This window comes from Vigna radiata, chromosome 4 (genome assembly GCF_000741045.1).
Source record: "Vigna radiata var. radiata cultivar VC1973A chromosome 4, Vradiata_ver6, whole genome shotgun sequence".
NCBI lineage: Eukaryota > Viridiplantae > Streptophyta > Magnoliopsida > Fabales > Fabaceae > Vigna > Vigna radiata.
In genome coordinates, this window is record NC_028354.1 from 2,356,740 (window position 1) to 2,372,257 (window position 15,518).

At 33.2% G+C, this 15,518-nt stretch overlaps 1 protein-coding gene across 1 annotated transcript; it reads left to right on the plus strand.

The window, feature by feature from the left end:
* Positions 1–11,772: 11,772 nt before the first annotated feature.
* Positions 11,773–15,299, plus strand: LOC106758115 (probable sodium/metabolite cotransporter BASS3, chloroplastic). The gene is made up of 5 exons (XM_014641038.2): positions 11,773–12,287; positions 13,276–13,371; positions 13,473–13,779; positions 13,862–14,109; positions 14,730–15,299. Exons 1-5 carry the CDS (start codon positions 11,950–11,952, stop codon positions 14,965–14,967), a joined length of 1,227 nt encoding a protein of 408 aa, XP_014496524.1. The 5' UTR covers positions 11,773–11,949; the 3' UTR covers positions 14,968–15,299.
* The last annotated feature ends 219 nt before the right edge of the window (positions 15,300–15,518 follow it).

The window sequence follows — 15,518 nt, forward strand, 5'->3', positions numbered from 1 at the left end:
TCTTCCTCTAATTCTAAGTCATCTCTTCGGTCTTTTCATTCCACAATATTTTGACAGTGTGAATATCCTTTCCTCTTAGTTGCTTAAACTGGACATCTAGAATCCACATTGGTCTTGCATCCAGCGATAGATCTTCTCTACTTGTACGTCATCCACTTCGAGCACATGATCGGGATTCGACACGTAATTCCTCAATTGAGAGACATGAAATACATTGTGCAAGTTTGCTAGTTGAGGAGGTAGCGCAATCTCATATGTTACTGGTCCAATTCTCTTGATAACTTGAAATGGACCAAGAAACTTCAGAGACAAATTTTTGGATCTGATAGCTCTTCCTACTCCAGTCATTTGAGAAACTCGCAGAAACACGAGGTCTTCTCCTATGATTGGCATAAGACTTTTGTCTACATTGTGATGCTTTCGTCCTTTCCTGTATTTGTTTTACCTTTTCTGTGGTTTGCTGAATTAATTATGGTCCTAACATCACAATTTCTCCCTCTTGGTACCAACATAGGGGTGTCTTACATCTCCTATCATACAGTGCTTCGAATGGTGCCATGCCAATGCTTGCATGATAGCTATTATTGTAGGTGAATTCAATCAACGGTAAGACCTCATCCCAAACACCTAAGTGGTCTAAAACACATGTCCTTAATAGATCTTCTAAGGATTAGATCGTCCTCTCAGACTGTCCATCAGTTTGTGGATGATACGTAGAGTTCATTTGTAACTTGCTGCCCAACTCACATTGTAGAGACTGCCAGAATTTTGATGTAAATCGTGGATCCCTATCTGACACTATGCTTGACGGTATTCCATGTAGTCTCACTATTTCTNTTATATACAACTGAGCAAGCTTCACCGTAGGCATCCTCAAATTTAATGCTAAGAAGTGAGCGCTCTTCGTCAACCTATCTATCACAACCCAGATATCATTGTGACCCTTTTTCCGTCCGTGGTAAATGGGTTACGAAATCCATGACGATACTGTCCCATTTCCACTCCGGTATTTCTAATGGTTGCAACATACCTCTTGGTCGTTGATGTTCCACTTTAGCCTTTTGACAAGTCAAGCATGCTGATACAAATTGTGCCAAATCTCTCTTCATTCCGGACCACCAGAAAGACTCCTTGAGATCTTTATACATTTTGGTCATACCAAGATGCATGCTAAGACGACTCTGATGTCCTTCCTCAAGAATCAACTTTTTCAGCTCGACGTCATCTGGAATACAGACTCTACCTTTAAACCTCAAAATACCATCAGCTCCTAACATAATTTCTCTACCCTGATTCGTACCCAACAAACCCATCGTCTTCTGCAGCTCGACATCTAATAATTGTTTTTCTCTGAACAAACCCAATAAATCACTTGATATCACTAAATTACTACACTTGATGGAATCTGATTTCAGCTCAACGTACAACTTCATATCCCTGAATTTCTCAATTAACTCTAACTCTCTTACCATCATAGCAAATATATGAATCGTCCTTCTACTCAGAGCATCTGCTACTACATTAGCCTTACCTGGATGGTATAAAAGTTCAAACTCATAATCCTTCAGAAACTCCATCCACCTTTTCTGCCTCATGTTTAATTCCTTCTGATAAAAAATATATTTTAAACTCTTATGATCACTGAACACTTGGAACTGTGTGCCATATAGGTAGTGTCTCAAACTCTTTAAGCTAAATACGACTACTGCTAACTCCAAATCATGAGTGGGGTAGTTCTTCTCATGATTCTTAAGTTGTCTTGAAGCATAAGCTACTGCTCTCTTTTCCTGCATCAGCACACAACCCAGTCCCTGATAAGAAGCATCACAATATACTTCGAAAGGTCTACTTGTCTCAGGGATCACTAACACTGTAGCATTTGTCAACCTCTTCTTTAGCTCTTGAAAACTAGCTTGACATCGGTCTGTCCAAGCAAACGGTTGATATTTCCGAGTTAGTTGCGTCAATGGCGACACAATTTTAGAGAATCTTTCTATGAATCTACGATAGTACCCTGCTAATCCTACGAAGCTTCTAATCTCGGTTGAGGACTTGGGTCTTTCCCACTGAAGTACAACTTCGACCTTAGCCGGATCCACAGAGATTCCGTCAGCCGATATGACATGTCCCAAAAATTGTACCTCTTTCATCCAAAACTCACATTTGGGCAACTTGGCATACAACTTCTTCTCTCTTAACACCTCATGCATTGTTCGAAGGTGATTAACGTACTCCTCCCGAGTCTTGGAGTATATAAGAATGTCGTTTATGAAGACTACGAAAAACTTATCTAAGAAAAGTATAAATATTCTATTCATATAGTCTATGAATACAGCAGGAGCGTTGGTTACACCAAAAGGCATAACCATGTCCATATCTAGACCTGAAGGCATTCTTTTTTTGTCCTATGCCTTTACCAAAATCTGATGATAACCCGACCATAGATCGATTTTTGAAAACGCCTTCGCTCAATGTAACTGATCCATCAAGTCGTCGATTCTTGGCAACGGATACTTGTTCTTGATGGTCAAATTATTTAACTTCCTGTAATCCACACACAATCTAGAACTCCCATCATTCTTTTTGACCAACAACACTGGCACACCCCAAGGTGAAACACTTGGTCTGATAAATTGCTTCTCAAGTAACTCTTTTATTTTCCTTTTTCAATTATGCTAATTCAGTTGGAGCCATCCGATACGGAGCGATTGATACTGGTCCTGCACCTAGTACCAAATCAGTTGAGAACTCAATTTCTCTTTGAGGAGGCAGTCCTGGTACATCTTCAGGAAACACATCCATGAAATCACTCACCACGGAGTGATCTACGCTCCTTCCACTCTTATCTACCTCCATATGCGTCAACACTAAGAAACAACACGAACCTTCCTGTACTTCACGCCACAATTACCCCAAAGATGAAACCATCGACTCTTTCTCTTCAGGGAATACAAATTTCTTTGCACCAAAATCTACGAGAATGTGATTGGAAGTTAGCCAATCCATTCCTAAGATTACCTATAAACCTTATAGAGGTAAACAAATGAGATTAACTCTAAACTGACGTCCCTTTATTGTTATAGGACATCTAGTACACACTAGAGATGTCTTGATTAACCCAGAAGCTGGAGTAGACACTACTGGTCATACTGTAGCTCCTTTACACTCAACCCCATCTCTCGCACACAAACATCAAACACAAAGGAGTGCGTTGCTCCAAAATCAAACAAAACACAACAAGATTTCCCAAACAATAAACAATTTCCAATGATAAAGTTACCTGGCCTAGATGCCTCTGTCCCATTCATCACATATACTTTCCCATAACCTGAGGTTTGACATCTTCCCTCTGTTGAGGTTGATTATTCTGTTGCTGGAACTTTGACCCCGTAGCAGTGGTACAATCCCTAGCAATATGCCCCTCTTTACCGCATGTAAAACACTTGACAAGGTTAGCTGGGTGGGGCCAATCAGTCTTGTAGTGTGGTCCTCCACAATGGAAGCATTTCACCTTGATATGTGGTACTGCCTGATTTACTAGTTGAAACGAAGACCTGTTGGTCCTTGAAATGGAGGTCTAGAATATGACTTCCTCCTGTCTCCATGACTGAACCTAGATGATGGTCCACCAACCCTCTGTGGTTGTCTCTGCTGACCTTGCACTTCATTCTTGGTCTTTCTCTAATATCTTGGCTCTCTCCACCAATGTAGGAAACTCCTTTATACATAAACTGGCTACCAACAATTTGATATCTCCTCTAAGCCCATTTTCAAATTTCCTACATTGCTATTCTTCATCCATATACAGAGTGTGGAAGCGGATAAGATGTTTAAACTTGTCAGCATATTCAGTCATGGACATTCCCCCTTGCACTAACTGAAGGAACTCCACCTCTTTAGTATACTTCATACTGTTAGGGAAGTACTCAACATAGAACTTCTTCTTGAATAAGCCCTAAGTGATAGGGGTACCATTCCTTTCCAACAACGTCCTCATACTGCTCCACTAATGACTAGCTTCTCCAGACAACAAATACTTGATATAAGCCAGTCTGTTCTCCTCGGGACATATCTTAGCATTGAAAATCCTCTCCATGTCTCTAAACCATTGATCTGCTTCATCTGGAGTGGTATTACCACAAAAATTAATCGGATGATGTTGAAGGAAATTCTCTAAACTCCACTCTTGATCTTGAATAGGCGGAGTATAACAAAGATCAACAAAAGCTCTTTCGCCACTATTCATCAGTTCCACATACTGTCTTTGGTGTGTCTTAGTTGACACCCTGGCAGCTTCTAATTGCTGTAGTGCTATAGTATTCTGCTGTACTAAGGATGCATTCTGCTGTTGCATTGCCGCCACAAATGATCCCATCACCTTTACCAGGTTGGAAGTATCATAATTTGTAGGTGAAGGAGGAGGAAATTGTCTAGATGCCATGGTTCTGTCCAAGGATAGAAACCATCAGCCAAAAATTAATCCCTTTATTGGAAAGGCATTATTAAGATCACTCTACTAGAACAGGGAACATTCATAACCTACAAGATTCCTAAGGAAAGAACTGTTCTGATACCATTAAATGTAACATCCCAATAATTATAGTATTGAACTATAATATAGTTATTACATCCTTGATATGATAGAACAGTCATAGAAATGAGGAATAAAAGTTTTCCTCAATTTTATACAAACTATTGTTCAAATTTTAAACTTAATACAATCCAAACTTAAAGCGATTAAAACCAAGGATCTCGTCCATATAAGCTAAACACTAGGCGACCCTCCATCTAACGCTTGTTTCACCGGCATCTCATCACCTTCTGCTCACACCCATCAAATGATCATCGCCGAGATAAAACGCACAACACAACAACAAAACCAACAATAGATAAAGCAAGGGTGAGCTAATGCAACAAAAATAACATGATATATTGAAATTAATAACATAATTTCTAACTTATAATTCAAATCACTTAATAACACAATGAAAATACCAAAATCATCATAAACTCAACCCATTTAAATAATCGTATGAATATCAAACTCTTAGTAGGTTCTGCACTTACAGTGGTACTTTACTGAGATACATCATATCCTACTCTGTCCCCTAAAGTGGATCTTCGGATATGGATGCACNTACTTGCTAGCTCAATTATCTTATCCTACTCNGTCCCCCAAACTGGATCTTNGGATATAAATACAACCACTGAAGCTACATCCTTCCTACTCTGTCCAACTTCCCAAGGTGGATCTTCAGTAAGGATTTCTCACTCTCCATCAAACTCTTACTATGTTCAAACAAAAAATTTCACATCCAACATAATATAATACATTCAACACAGATTTCATATCCATTGAGTATTTTACAAAATAAAATCAGCAGAATATAATCTGTTTAATAAGAATTTAGTTAAAATACATTGAGTAGACTTCCAAGAAAGAGAGGTGTGTCACAATGGACGACTTAAGTACCAAATCTTTCCTAGCCAAAATGTTCCTCAATGTGTTATTAACAAATTCCTTATTCATAGTTTCAAAACAACAACATATTATATTATCACAAAAATTCAAATAGTTACACAACAAGCACATAGGTTTTTCATTAACAGTAATTGCACAAAATTTCAAGACATGAATACAAAAATATTTTATCATAATATAAAAGCTTAGAAAGGTTAGCTCCCCTTACCTCGATTCCAGATTTAATCTCTTGTTCAAAATTTGTTTCCCCAAAAATCCTCCAGAACCTCTACTCCTCTTGCAACTAAAAAAAAATTCTTCCTAACTCTTTCTTCTCTATTTCTCAAGATTTCTCACTTGTTTTTTTCTCCCTTTGTGCAGAATAACCTCCCCTCCCATGACTATTTATAGTCCAAAAATTTTACTATAATTTTTTTTAACATTATTTATTACTTTAATATTATTTTAAAATTATTTTATTAATATTTTAATCACAACTTGCAAAAACCACTTGCAAATCTGATCATTCTTCAATCATTGCAACGTAGGAATTCTTATCCCTTCATATTTTTGTTTATTTTATTTTATTTATTATTATTATTATTATTATTATTATTATTATTATTATTATTTTACAAAACTTTCTAAAATAGGTTCTCAAAATTTTGACCACCTGAAATTACTATAATTGTCTACCATAAATTTTTAATTTTTCTAATCATAATTTTCTATACATTAAAATTATTATTACTAATATTAATAATACTAATAAAATTTACTACTATTCGTTAAAATTGATATTTTTCATGGGTTTTACATAATACATACCACACAATATGTATTTATACTAATTTTTAGAATAAATTATAATAAATTCTACCTAATAATTATGAATCTATCATTCTAATTTCCTATAATATGTAACTGTTAATTTCCTACAAATATGCAATAACTCAGTACATTCTAAAACACTCCCCTCAAGGTGAAACATATATGTCATATGCACCAAACCCGAGGGTTGTTAAGATAAGATCATCTATAAGACTAAACTGTCTAAACGTCCTTATATGTTTTGAAGTTTAACAAAAAGCAATAAATGAAATAAGCATATGATAGAGTGTTATCTTTTGCAAATGTAATATAGCTAAAAGATAAGTGGTTTATGAAAAAGATTTGTGAAAACTAAATGCATTGAGAAAAACTTAAGTAAACACATTAATACATGAATAGATGCACTATTAAACGTTCCCCTTTTAAATGCATCAATAAAAGTCTTGTTGAATACACTTATGTTAAAAATTTCTAAGCAATGCTCAAACAAGCTCTCAATATCTCTGGATATATAAAATTTCAAAAGATGTTTTCGGAAGGTACAATAAAGCTTTAAACTATGATATAAAAACTTGTGTTGAAAGATACCTTACTAAACACGCTTTAGAATGAAACAAAGATAACTTGAAGAAATGTTTTCAGCAAAATCCTTACATAGGCTAGACGATACCTTGTTCCAAACAATTTCTTTCATCCAACCATGAAATCTTCATAAACTTCTTGGTATCTTAGTTAAATGCTCGTCAAATCCTACCTGAATAGTAGAAAATGTGAAAAACACTTTGTTGTTATAAGCAAACATTAAATTCCATTAAATGCACAACATTTAAAAACAACAAAAGTAATAAGAAGAAAAACATATTTGCTTGCATGCATATTTTCTCTACTCTGCAAATTACCTATGTCAAGTATCCACTTGCTTCATCCTATACAAATCAGAAGTGGACGTTAGAGACAAAAATGACATTCAAGGAATGTTCTCTCTATCAAAAGTCATGCCAAAAAGTTTGTACAACCTACTTTTGATAAAGAACTGAAAAAACACGTATGCTCTGACAAGTTAACTTTAACCAACAGTTGTTACTTACGACAAGACTAAGAATATTCAAAGATCAAAGCAAAGTACTATCTAACATACATTTTTTTGAAGCCTATATATTGAAGAATTTCGAAGAAAAGGGAAAAAGAATAAGCACACAAATAAAGAGGAAAATATATGTGAAGAAAAGAAAATCTCAAAAGAAAACGAAAATACTCTCAAGCTTCATGGAATCATAAGCTTATTGTTGTAAGAAGAGAGAAAAACTCTAAGAGTGTATTAGATTGAATTATATTGTATACACATCTCTCTACGAGAGTAATCGTCTAAGAACTTGTAAGCGATATGCTTGATTGCAAATTTTGAAGAGAATTCAAACACTTAACGCTTAACTCAGTGAGGTTAAACGACAGCTAGACAAGTTTTTCTAATGGAAATCAGGAGTGGGTGAAACTCAACTTGATAGTGTATCGGGAAGATACCAGGAGTGTCTAAGGATACCAAGAGTGATGAAGAATACTACACAACCAAGGATGGGTGAAACTCAATTCTATTCAGAGTAACGGGGGTTACATGGAGTAACTAGGTGATACCAGGAGTGATGAGAATCCTCAATTGTAATCTTGTTGATGATTATAGTGGAACCCTCTAAGAGATCTTAAAGGAGAATCGGACGTGGCTCGATGGAATGAACCAATATAAAAATAAATGTGTGTTTATTGTTTTAATCTTGCTAAACACTTCTTTTACAAACCTTGCAATTGCAGTTACGTACTATCTTAAACGTGATAAAAGCTCTTGTCACTAAACACTATCTTTTTAAGAGCTTGCTTTATCAAAACACTACAACAAATTTGTTTTAAAGATTGAAAAATATTTGTTTGAGAACTATAGTTTGAACAAAACTTTCAAGTCAAACGTTTAATGACTTATATAAATCCTTTAATCCTTGACAAGACTGTTATAGTATCTCTTTTGCGAAAGGTTTTCCCATAACATTATTCAACTTTTCCTTCTAGTGTTTTCCAGGTACTTCAAGAGTCTCTAAGGGACTCGAAGAACATTTAAATCAACTGATCGCAAGAGTTGACAAAATTAGTAGTGATTTTTAGAGAACACATTCTTTCTAACAAAGTAACAATAAATTTCATTGTATCTGGTTCTTTTAGGGAAGACCGTGATTAATGCAATGTGAAGCGAAACTTGATTGTCACAATATTTTCCCCATTTTCTTAATCCATCATTGAGCTTTATTTGGGTTATAACCTCTAGAAAGTTGTGGAGGCTTGTTTCTCCTAAAGTAAGCTAAGCCTTATGACTTAAGGGCTCCTTCAAGTCTTTAATTCTATAATAGAACAATGACCATGTCTTTGATAACTTACAATACTTGAGTCAATTCATCGTTCCTCCTTTTGTTTTTTATTTGGAATTGTATAAGATAGCATTTGTAATAAAAGAAAAATCTTATTATGAACGCATTTTAGAGGCCTCACATTAAATGTTGCTATGATACATCTAAATGTGATGTCTCCCTTTCCAAATATAATATAGTTTGAATTTTAATTACTATTTTAGAGATAATTATATTATACTTGAAATTTGATAAAACAAAAATATATAACCTTGAAGATGTGTTTTTACATATTTATATACATTATAATTTTTACATAATATTTTACACATTAGATTTTTACTTCATATATATTACATCCTATACCTTTCTAATACTATGAGAAGGAGATTGAATGTTATTTATATATTATTCCTTCTTTTTCTAATAATACTTTTATTGATCTTCAAACAACATGAGAAAATAAGTTAATGAGGGAATTCAGTTGTAATGTAGGGATGTTGAGGGTATCGAAATCGAGAAAACAAAAGAAAGTGTCGAGATAAATACATCAAAACACGAAGATATCAAGGTCAAGAGTAAGAAGGATATGATTACATAGGAAATTGAAAGAAGAAAATCAAAATAAAAAGGGAATTAAGGTAAAGCCAACAAGTTAAAATTGAAAAATAATCGAGAATTCAAACAGTGCATCAAGAAAAGCATTTATTTGATAGAATCAAAAGATGAACTACTCGAGATAAAAAAAAGGAAGTTAGGACATATGATAATTGTTGCAAAGCATAGACTCACTGGACATAATTGACACAAAGTCAGTAGTTTTAGACAATTCTTTCAAAATATATATTTTCCTCTTATTTTATTTCACCTGAACTATTAGATAAATGAAAAAAAAATATATAAACTATTAGTGTAGAAAAAAGTGTGAGAAATTATGATTACAATTCAAACATTTTGTGAACGCTATAAACAAGAAAAATAAAAAATCGAGTAATAATCGTTACAATTTGGAACATTACTTTTGTAGATTTTCTTCACATATTTCTATTTATCCTTAGTAATTTAGATTCATGCAATTTATATTCTTCCACATACATTTCTAATTTGATGACTTTAATTTGTTTTCATCTTCTTCATTTTTTTTCACTACATTTAATCTCCATATATAATTCCATTTTTAAATAAAAACATAAAAAATATTATTATTAAGAAAATGCATGAATTTTTTTTACTGAAATTCACATTAAAAAAATAAATCAATAAATTAAACATAACATTAAAAAGAGAATTCAATAAATTAAACATATTTATGAAATTAATATACAATATAAATGACTTACATATTAATTTTATTTTAATTATAGAACCTTAAATCAATTACATTCTGATTTAAATTAAAAATAATAATTATTTGTTAGTCCAATGAACGAAAAAATTTAAATCGAATTGATTTGGTTAATTCATATTTAACCAAAATCCTAAAAAGAAAAACAAGAGAACGTAAAAAAGATAACTGTAATTTGTCCTTCTGAAACCAAAGATATGGAATTGACACATGATGACACATGAACAAGGTTAAAGAAATCAATCCCGTCAAAGATTATGAAATTATTCATAACTTTTGTTTGTCACGTGGTTTCCTTGACAATGATATGACATAATCATATTTTTATAGGTAAAAATCTTTTTAACAATTTTTTTATAATTTGTTGAAACGTAACAATTTGTAATTAATTTGTTTTAAATAATTTTTTATAATAAATTTAAATATATTAATAAAATAATGATACGTGTTTTATTGTCAAAAAATTATTAAAATATTATTGTCCATTTTTATAATACTATTTCACAACAACGAATCATATTATTTTACTTTAAAATTTTGTTTACATTTATTTTTATTAATTAAATATACCATTGTATTACTAAAATCAGATTATAAGATGAAAGTAAATGAAAATGGTAAACGTCAAATGACAATTTTCCTTTTGTACTTGATACCTACAGCCTAATTAGAATTATACAAGACTAACTCATTTATAAAACAGTAATTATATTTTAGAAAAATAACAAAAGTGTTATTTTATTAATATGCATATATTAAAATTAATTTTATTAATATGATTTACATTTAAAAAAAATATATTTTATCTAAAATTATTATTTATTTATTTTACTTTTTTGAAATATGCAAATATGGATCATTGATACGGTAGATGATTGATTGAGTTTGGTTAAATTACCATAAATTTAGTGATCCATTTGACGACGACAAAAAACCACTTTGATACATCTAATAATAAAGGATTAAAATAATTTCTTTTTTCTAGAAACTGTAAAAGATAGAAACAGAAAACTTTAACTAAATTTAATAAAATTCAAAAAGTAAAAAGTGCATAGCATATAAATTAAGATAATGATATTGAGACAATATTTTTTGACAACATTTAAACAATGATTACGTGTCAATTTGTGATTGGTCAAAAATTACTCCACAATCAATAATAATAATCATAAACATTATTGTGGAGTAATTTTTGACCAATCACAGATTGACACATAATCAATGTTTAAATATTGTCAAAAAAATATTATCTAAATATCATTATCCATAAAATAATAATAAGAACTGAAAACAATTTTAAGAAACCCTATTTGATAAATAAAATATTTCAACGTATACTTTTTTTAGCTATTGTTAATAAAATCAAATAAGTATGTTAATTAATAAAAGCCATGTTTCTCATGATAGATCAGTTGGACTGAGACCGAGTCTTGTATTAAATTAGACAGTAATTAAAACTGGTCCAGAGATTGGATAACAAAATTAATAATTAATAATACAATACAATTACAACAGTTTTATTTTTAATTTTTCAATATTATTTATTTGTCAGTTTGAAATAATTTTATTGGGCAGTAATATTTAGAAACATGAATAAAAATAATTTCCATTTTATTATTTTATTGCATAGAATTAGGATACTGACCTTCTGAAATGATTGAGATTAGTATATTGTGCTTAAGACAGTTGAATAACTCCTTAAACAGTTACTTATGTGCCCTTAAAACAGTACATATATAACCCGATCAAACAAACTCAGCCAAGTATCATCTCATTCTGCACAATCACACAATTTTCTCTGTTTCACTTTCACGTAATTTCGCAATCATACCATATCTCCCCAACTCTTGCCATAACCTCATCTTCTACCTCCGCTCTTTCTAGCCTCGCCGCCGCACCATCTCCGCCGGCGACCGCCACCAATGGCCACAATTCCCATCGCCTGTTCCACAAACCTCCGCCTCTTCCCCTTCCAGCCTTCCTCGCGCTCCGTCGCCTCCCTTTCGCCGCGGACCGTTCAGAAAGGTGGCGCTGCGTCGAGCTTCGCGTGCTCCACCTCGCAGTTCCGCGGCAGAATCGAGTTCCCCTTCCTCCGAAGACATCCGGGGAAGTTCCCGCTGCTCTCTCTCGGCGCTGACGAGGGAAACGCCGTTGGGGAAGTGAGAGGACGAGACTTGTCTCAGCTTCTGTCCGCATTGCTTCCCGTTGTTGTTGCTGCCACTGCCGTTGTCGCTCTCGCTCAACCTTCTACCTTCACTTGGTGAGCTTCTCTTCTTTTATTAAAAAAATTAATAAATTTATGTTCTCTAACACTTATTGTAAAATTAAAATTAATTTGGAAATAACCTAATTTGCTTTCTCATTATTTTTTAATTCATGGATGGGTTAATTTTAACTGAAAAAGTTTATACTGTTTTATTACGGATACTTTCTTTAGTTGTTTTTCCATATTTTAGTTTTTGGTCATCTATAAACTTAAGTTATCTTATGAAAAAAAGTTTATTTTCAATTGTAATCTTAATACAAATATATATCCATGGTTGATCTTGTTTAAGGCTGCATGTTTCTTCTTTTCCTGGTCTGTTTTTTGTTTGTGATTCAGTGTCTACTTAAGAGATTAATTATGGGAAAGGAAATTGATACTGGTTTTGTTATTTAATAAAGTATTTTTTTAATTAACGACTTGCTATCACTACTAACCTTTTGTTTGTTATGGATTTTTGTGTGCTTCAAAGATTTTTTTCGTTCTGATTGTGTCCTTCTTGATCTGATAGCTTATGGACAAAACTTAAATACTATTCTACAGATTGTTATTCATTTAGAGTTTGGCCTAGATATTCCATGCTGTCTTTTAGTTCGTTTTTAATTACACTTAGATTTTCGAGATGAAATTACAATTATTTAACAAAAGAAACTAGTTTATTTATTGTGTACATGGGAATTTTGTGCCCCTACATTTTGATTACTGGAATCCAATTGGATTGAAATTATTAAGGATTAGTGACTAGTAAAATGAGAAACAGCTATGATGTGTTTGATTAATTGCTTGTAGGATATAGTATTGGCAGTGGGGACCTTTGTAATGAGAAACAGCTATGATGTGTTAGTAAGTCGAAGTTATTTTATTTTTCCGTTCTAGTTGTTCTTATCCCTATCCAGTTAGAATTTATAATTTTGTTATTCGGTGAGAGCGTGTATGGTGGAATAGAATGAAAATGAGGAACTGAGAGTGGTTTTAACTTGAGCAGGGTATCTAAAGAGTTATATGCACCTGCTCTTGGTGGGATTATGTTGTCTATTGGAATAAAACTATCGGTAGATGATTTTGCTCTTGCATTTAAGAGGTAAGAATTTCATTATTACTTTCTTTGTTTGCTGCTTAAGATTGCAACACGTAAAGTCATGGAGCTTCTTCCAATGTTCATTATCTTCATTTTTGCTGCAGACCTTTGCCACTTACCGTTGGGTTAATTGCACAATATATGCTTAAGCCTGTTCTTGGCGTCTTCATTGCGAAGGCTTTTGGTTTGTCTAGGATGTTTTATGCAGGTTTTGTCCTCACAGCTTGTGTTTCTGGGGCTCAGCTATCCAGCTATGCAAACTTTTTAAGCAAAGGGGATGTAGCCCTGGGCATTCTTCTCACAAGCTATACCACAATTGCATCAGTTGTTGTTACACCACTGTTAACTGGTCTTCTGATTGGTTCAGTGATGCCAGTTGATCCAGTTGCCATGGCAAAGTCAATTCTGCAGGTGTGTAGAGACTAGTGAGTGCTTCTGTGATATTATACTTGAATTTGGTTTAATGACTGTTTTACTTGTAAATATTTGAAAGGTTGTTCTCGTTCCGGTGACCCTTGGTCTTCTCCTCAATGCATATGCAAAGCCAATTGTATCTGTTCTTCAACCTGTGATGCCATTTGTTGCTATGTTTTGTACTTCGATGTGCATTGGTGGCCCTCTTGCTTTAAACAGGAGTCAAATTTTGTCAGGCGAAGGTCTCCGATTGGTTTTTCCAGTATTAACATTCCATCTCGTTGCCTTCACTTTAGGGTATTGGTTGTCCAAGATTCCACCGTTGAGGTATGTGTCTCCATCTGGTGCCCTCTTCTGTGACTAGTTGATCTTTTAGGACCTAGCTACCCGAGCTTCTTATTGACAAATAGATGTTGTGATGAAAATTGAAATTGAAATTGGCAAAACATTAAAACTGGTATTGTGAAATTGACATTTATGACATGTTTGGATACCGGCTTGAAGTGTTTTTAAGAGCTTATTTACTAAAATATAGAATTTTTTGTAATAAAGAAGCTCTCAAAAGTTCATATAACTTTGTATCCAAACAAGCGTGTATATGTTTTAATGAAGTGCTTTAAAGTTAAATTCCTTCAGAAAACATAATCTGCTTGGCTATATACATCAATTGCTGTCTTTAAATTGAAGGGTGGTGTTTCAGCATCCTTCATTTGTTATCAGAGATCTGAAATAAAATAATAATGACACATAAAAATAGACATTTCTCATACAAAAAACTATTATATTTCTGACTGAGATTTATTGATTTGACCTATCTTTGAAGTGTGTCGTCTAACAATTTTCTTGAAATAGCTTTTATTCTTAAGATGAATGAGTAAAAACTTGTCAAGACCAAGAATATTTTACTGTGTCATATTTCAACTCTAATACAATAAATACTGTCACAGGCAAGAAGAACAGGTGAGCAGGACCATTTCTCTGTGCACTGGAATGCAGAGTTCCACTCTTGCAGGCCTTCTTGCAACCCAATTTTTGGATAGTAGTCAGGCAGTTCCTCCTGCATGTTCTGTCATTGCCATGGCTGTATTGGGTCTCTGTCTTGCCGCTTTTTGGGGAAATGGCTTTGTAATTAGAAACCTGTTACCACTTCCTCCACGAAGAACCAATTCTGCTCTTAAAGCATAATTTTTTGTTTCTGATGCATGTCGTTGAGGTTTATTTATTTTTAAGCATCAGTTGGAGGCGGGAAATTTAATAAATCTGATCATGTGGTAGCAATTAGAGATGGCTAGGAGGGGAAGATCCATAGGAGAAATTCGAAAGTATAGGTTAGTCACACGAATCAACAAGAAAGAAGTTTCATCAGTAACCTTAGAAAAAATTACATATTAACGGAGGTATAGATTTTGCATAGATACTACCTATTGTTACGTAGCTGGAAATCAGTACAACTTCCGTACATACTCTCAAACAATGTCATACATCATTTACCAATTAATAAGTTTTCTTTTCCTTTATGTGTTTTTCTTCCATCTAACATCTTTAATCCAGGGTTGTGTTTTGTTCGTGGTATTGAATAAGGAAAGAAGGAGGAATGTCAACGAGTATTATTTTCATTTCTTTCACATTTCCTTCTAACTAAGAATAAATCGAGAGAATAATCATCACAAAATCACACGCGTGCACACACACACACACATATATATATATATATATATATATATATATATTATTTT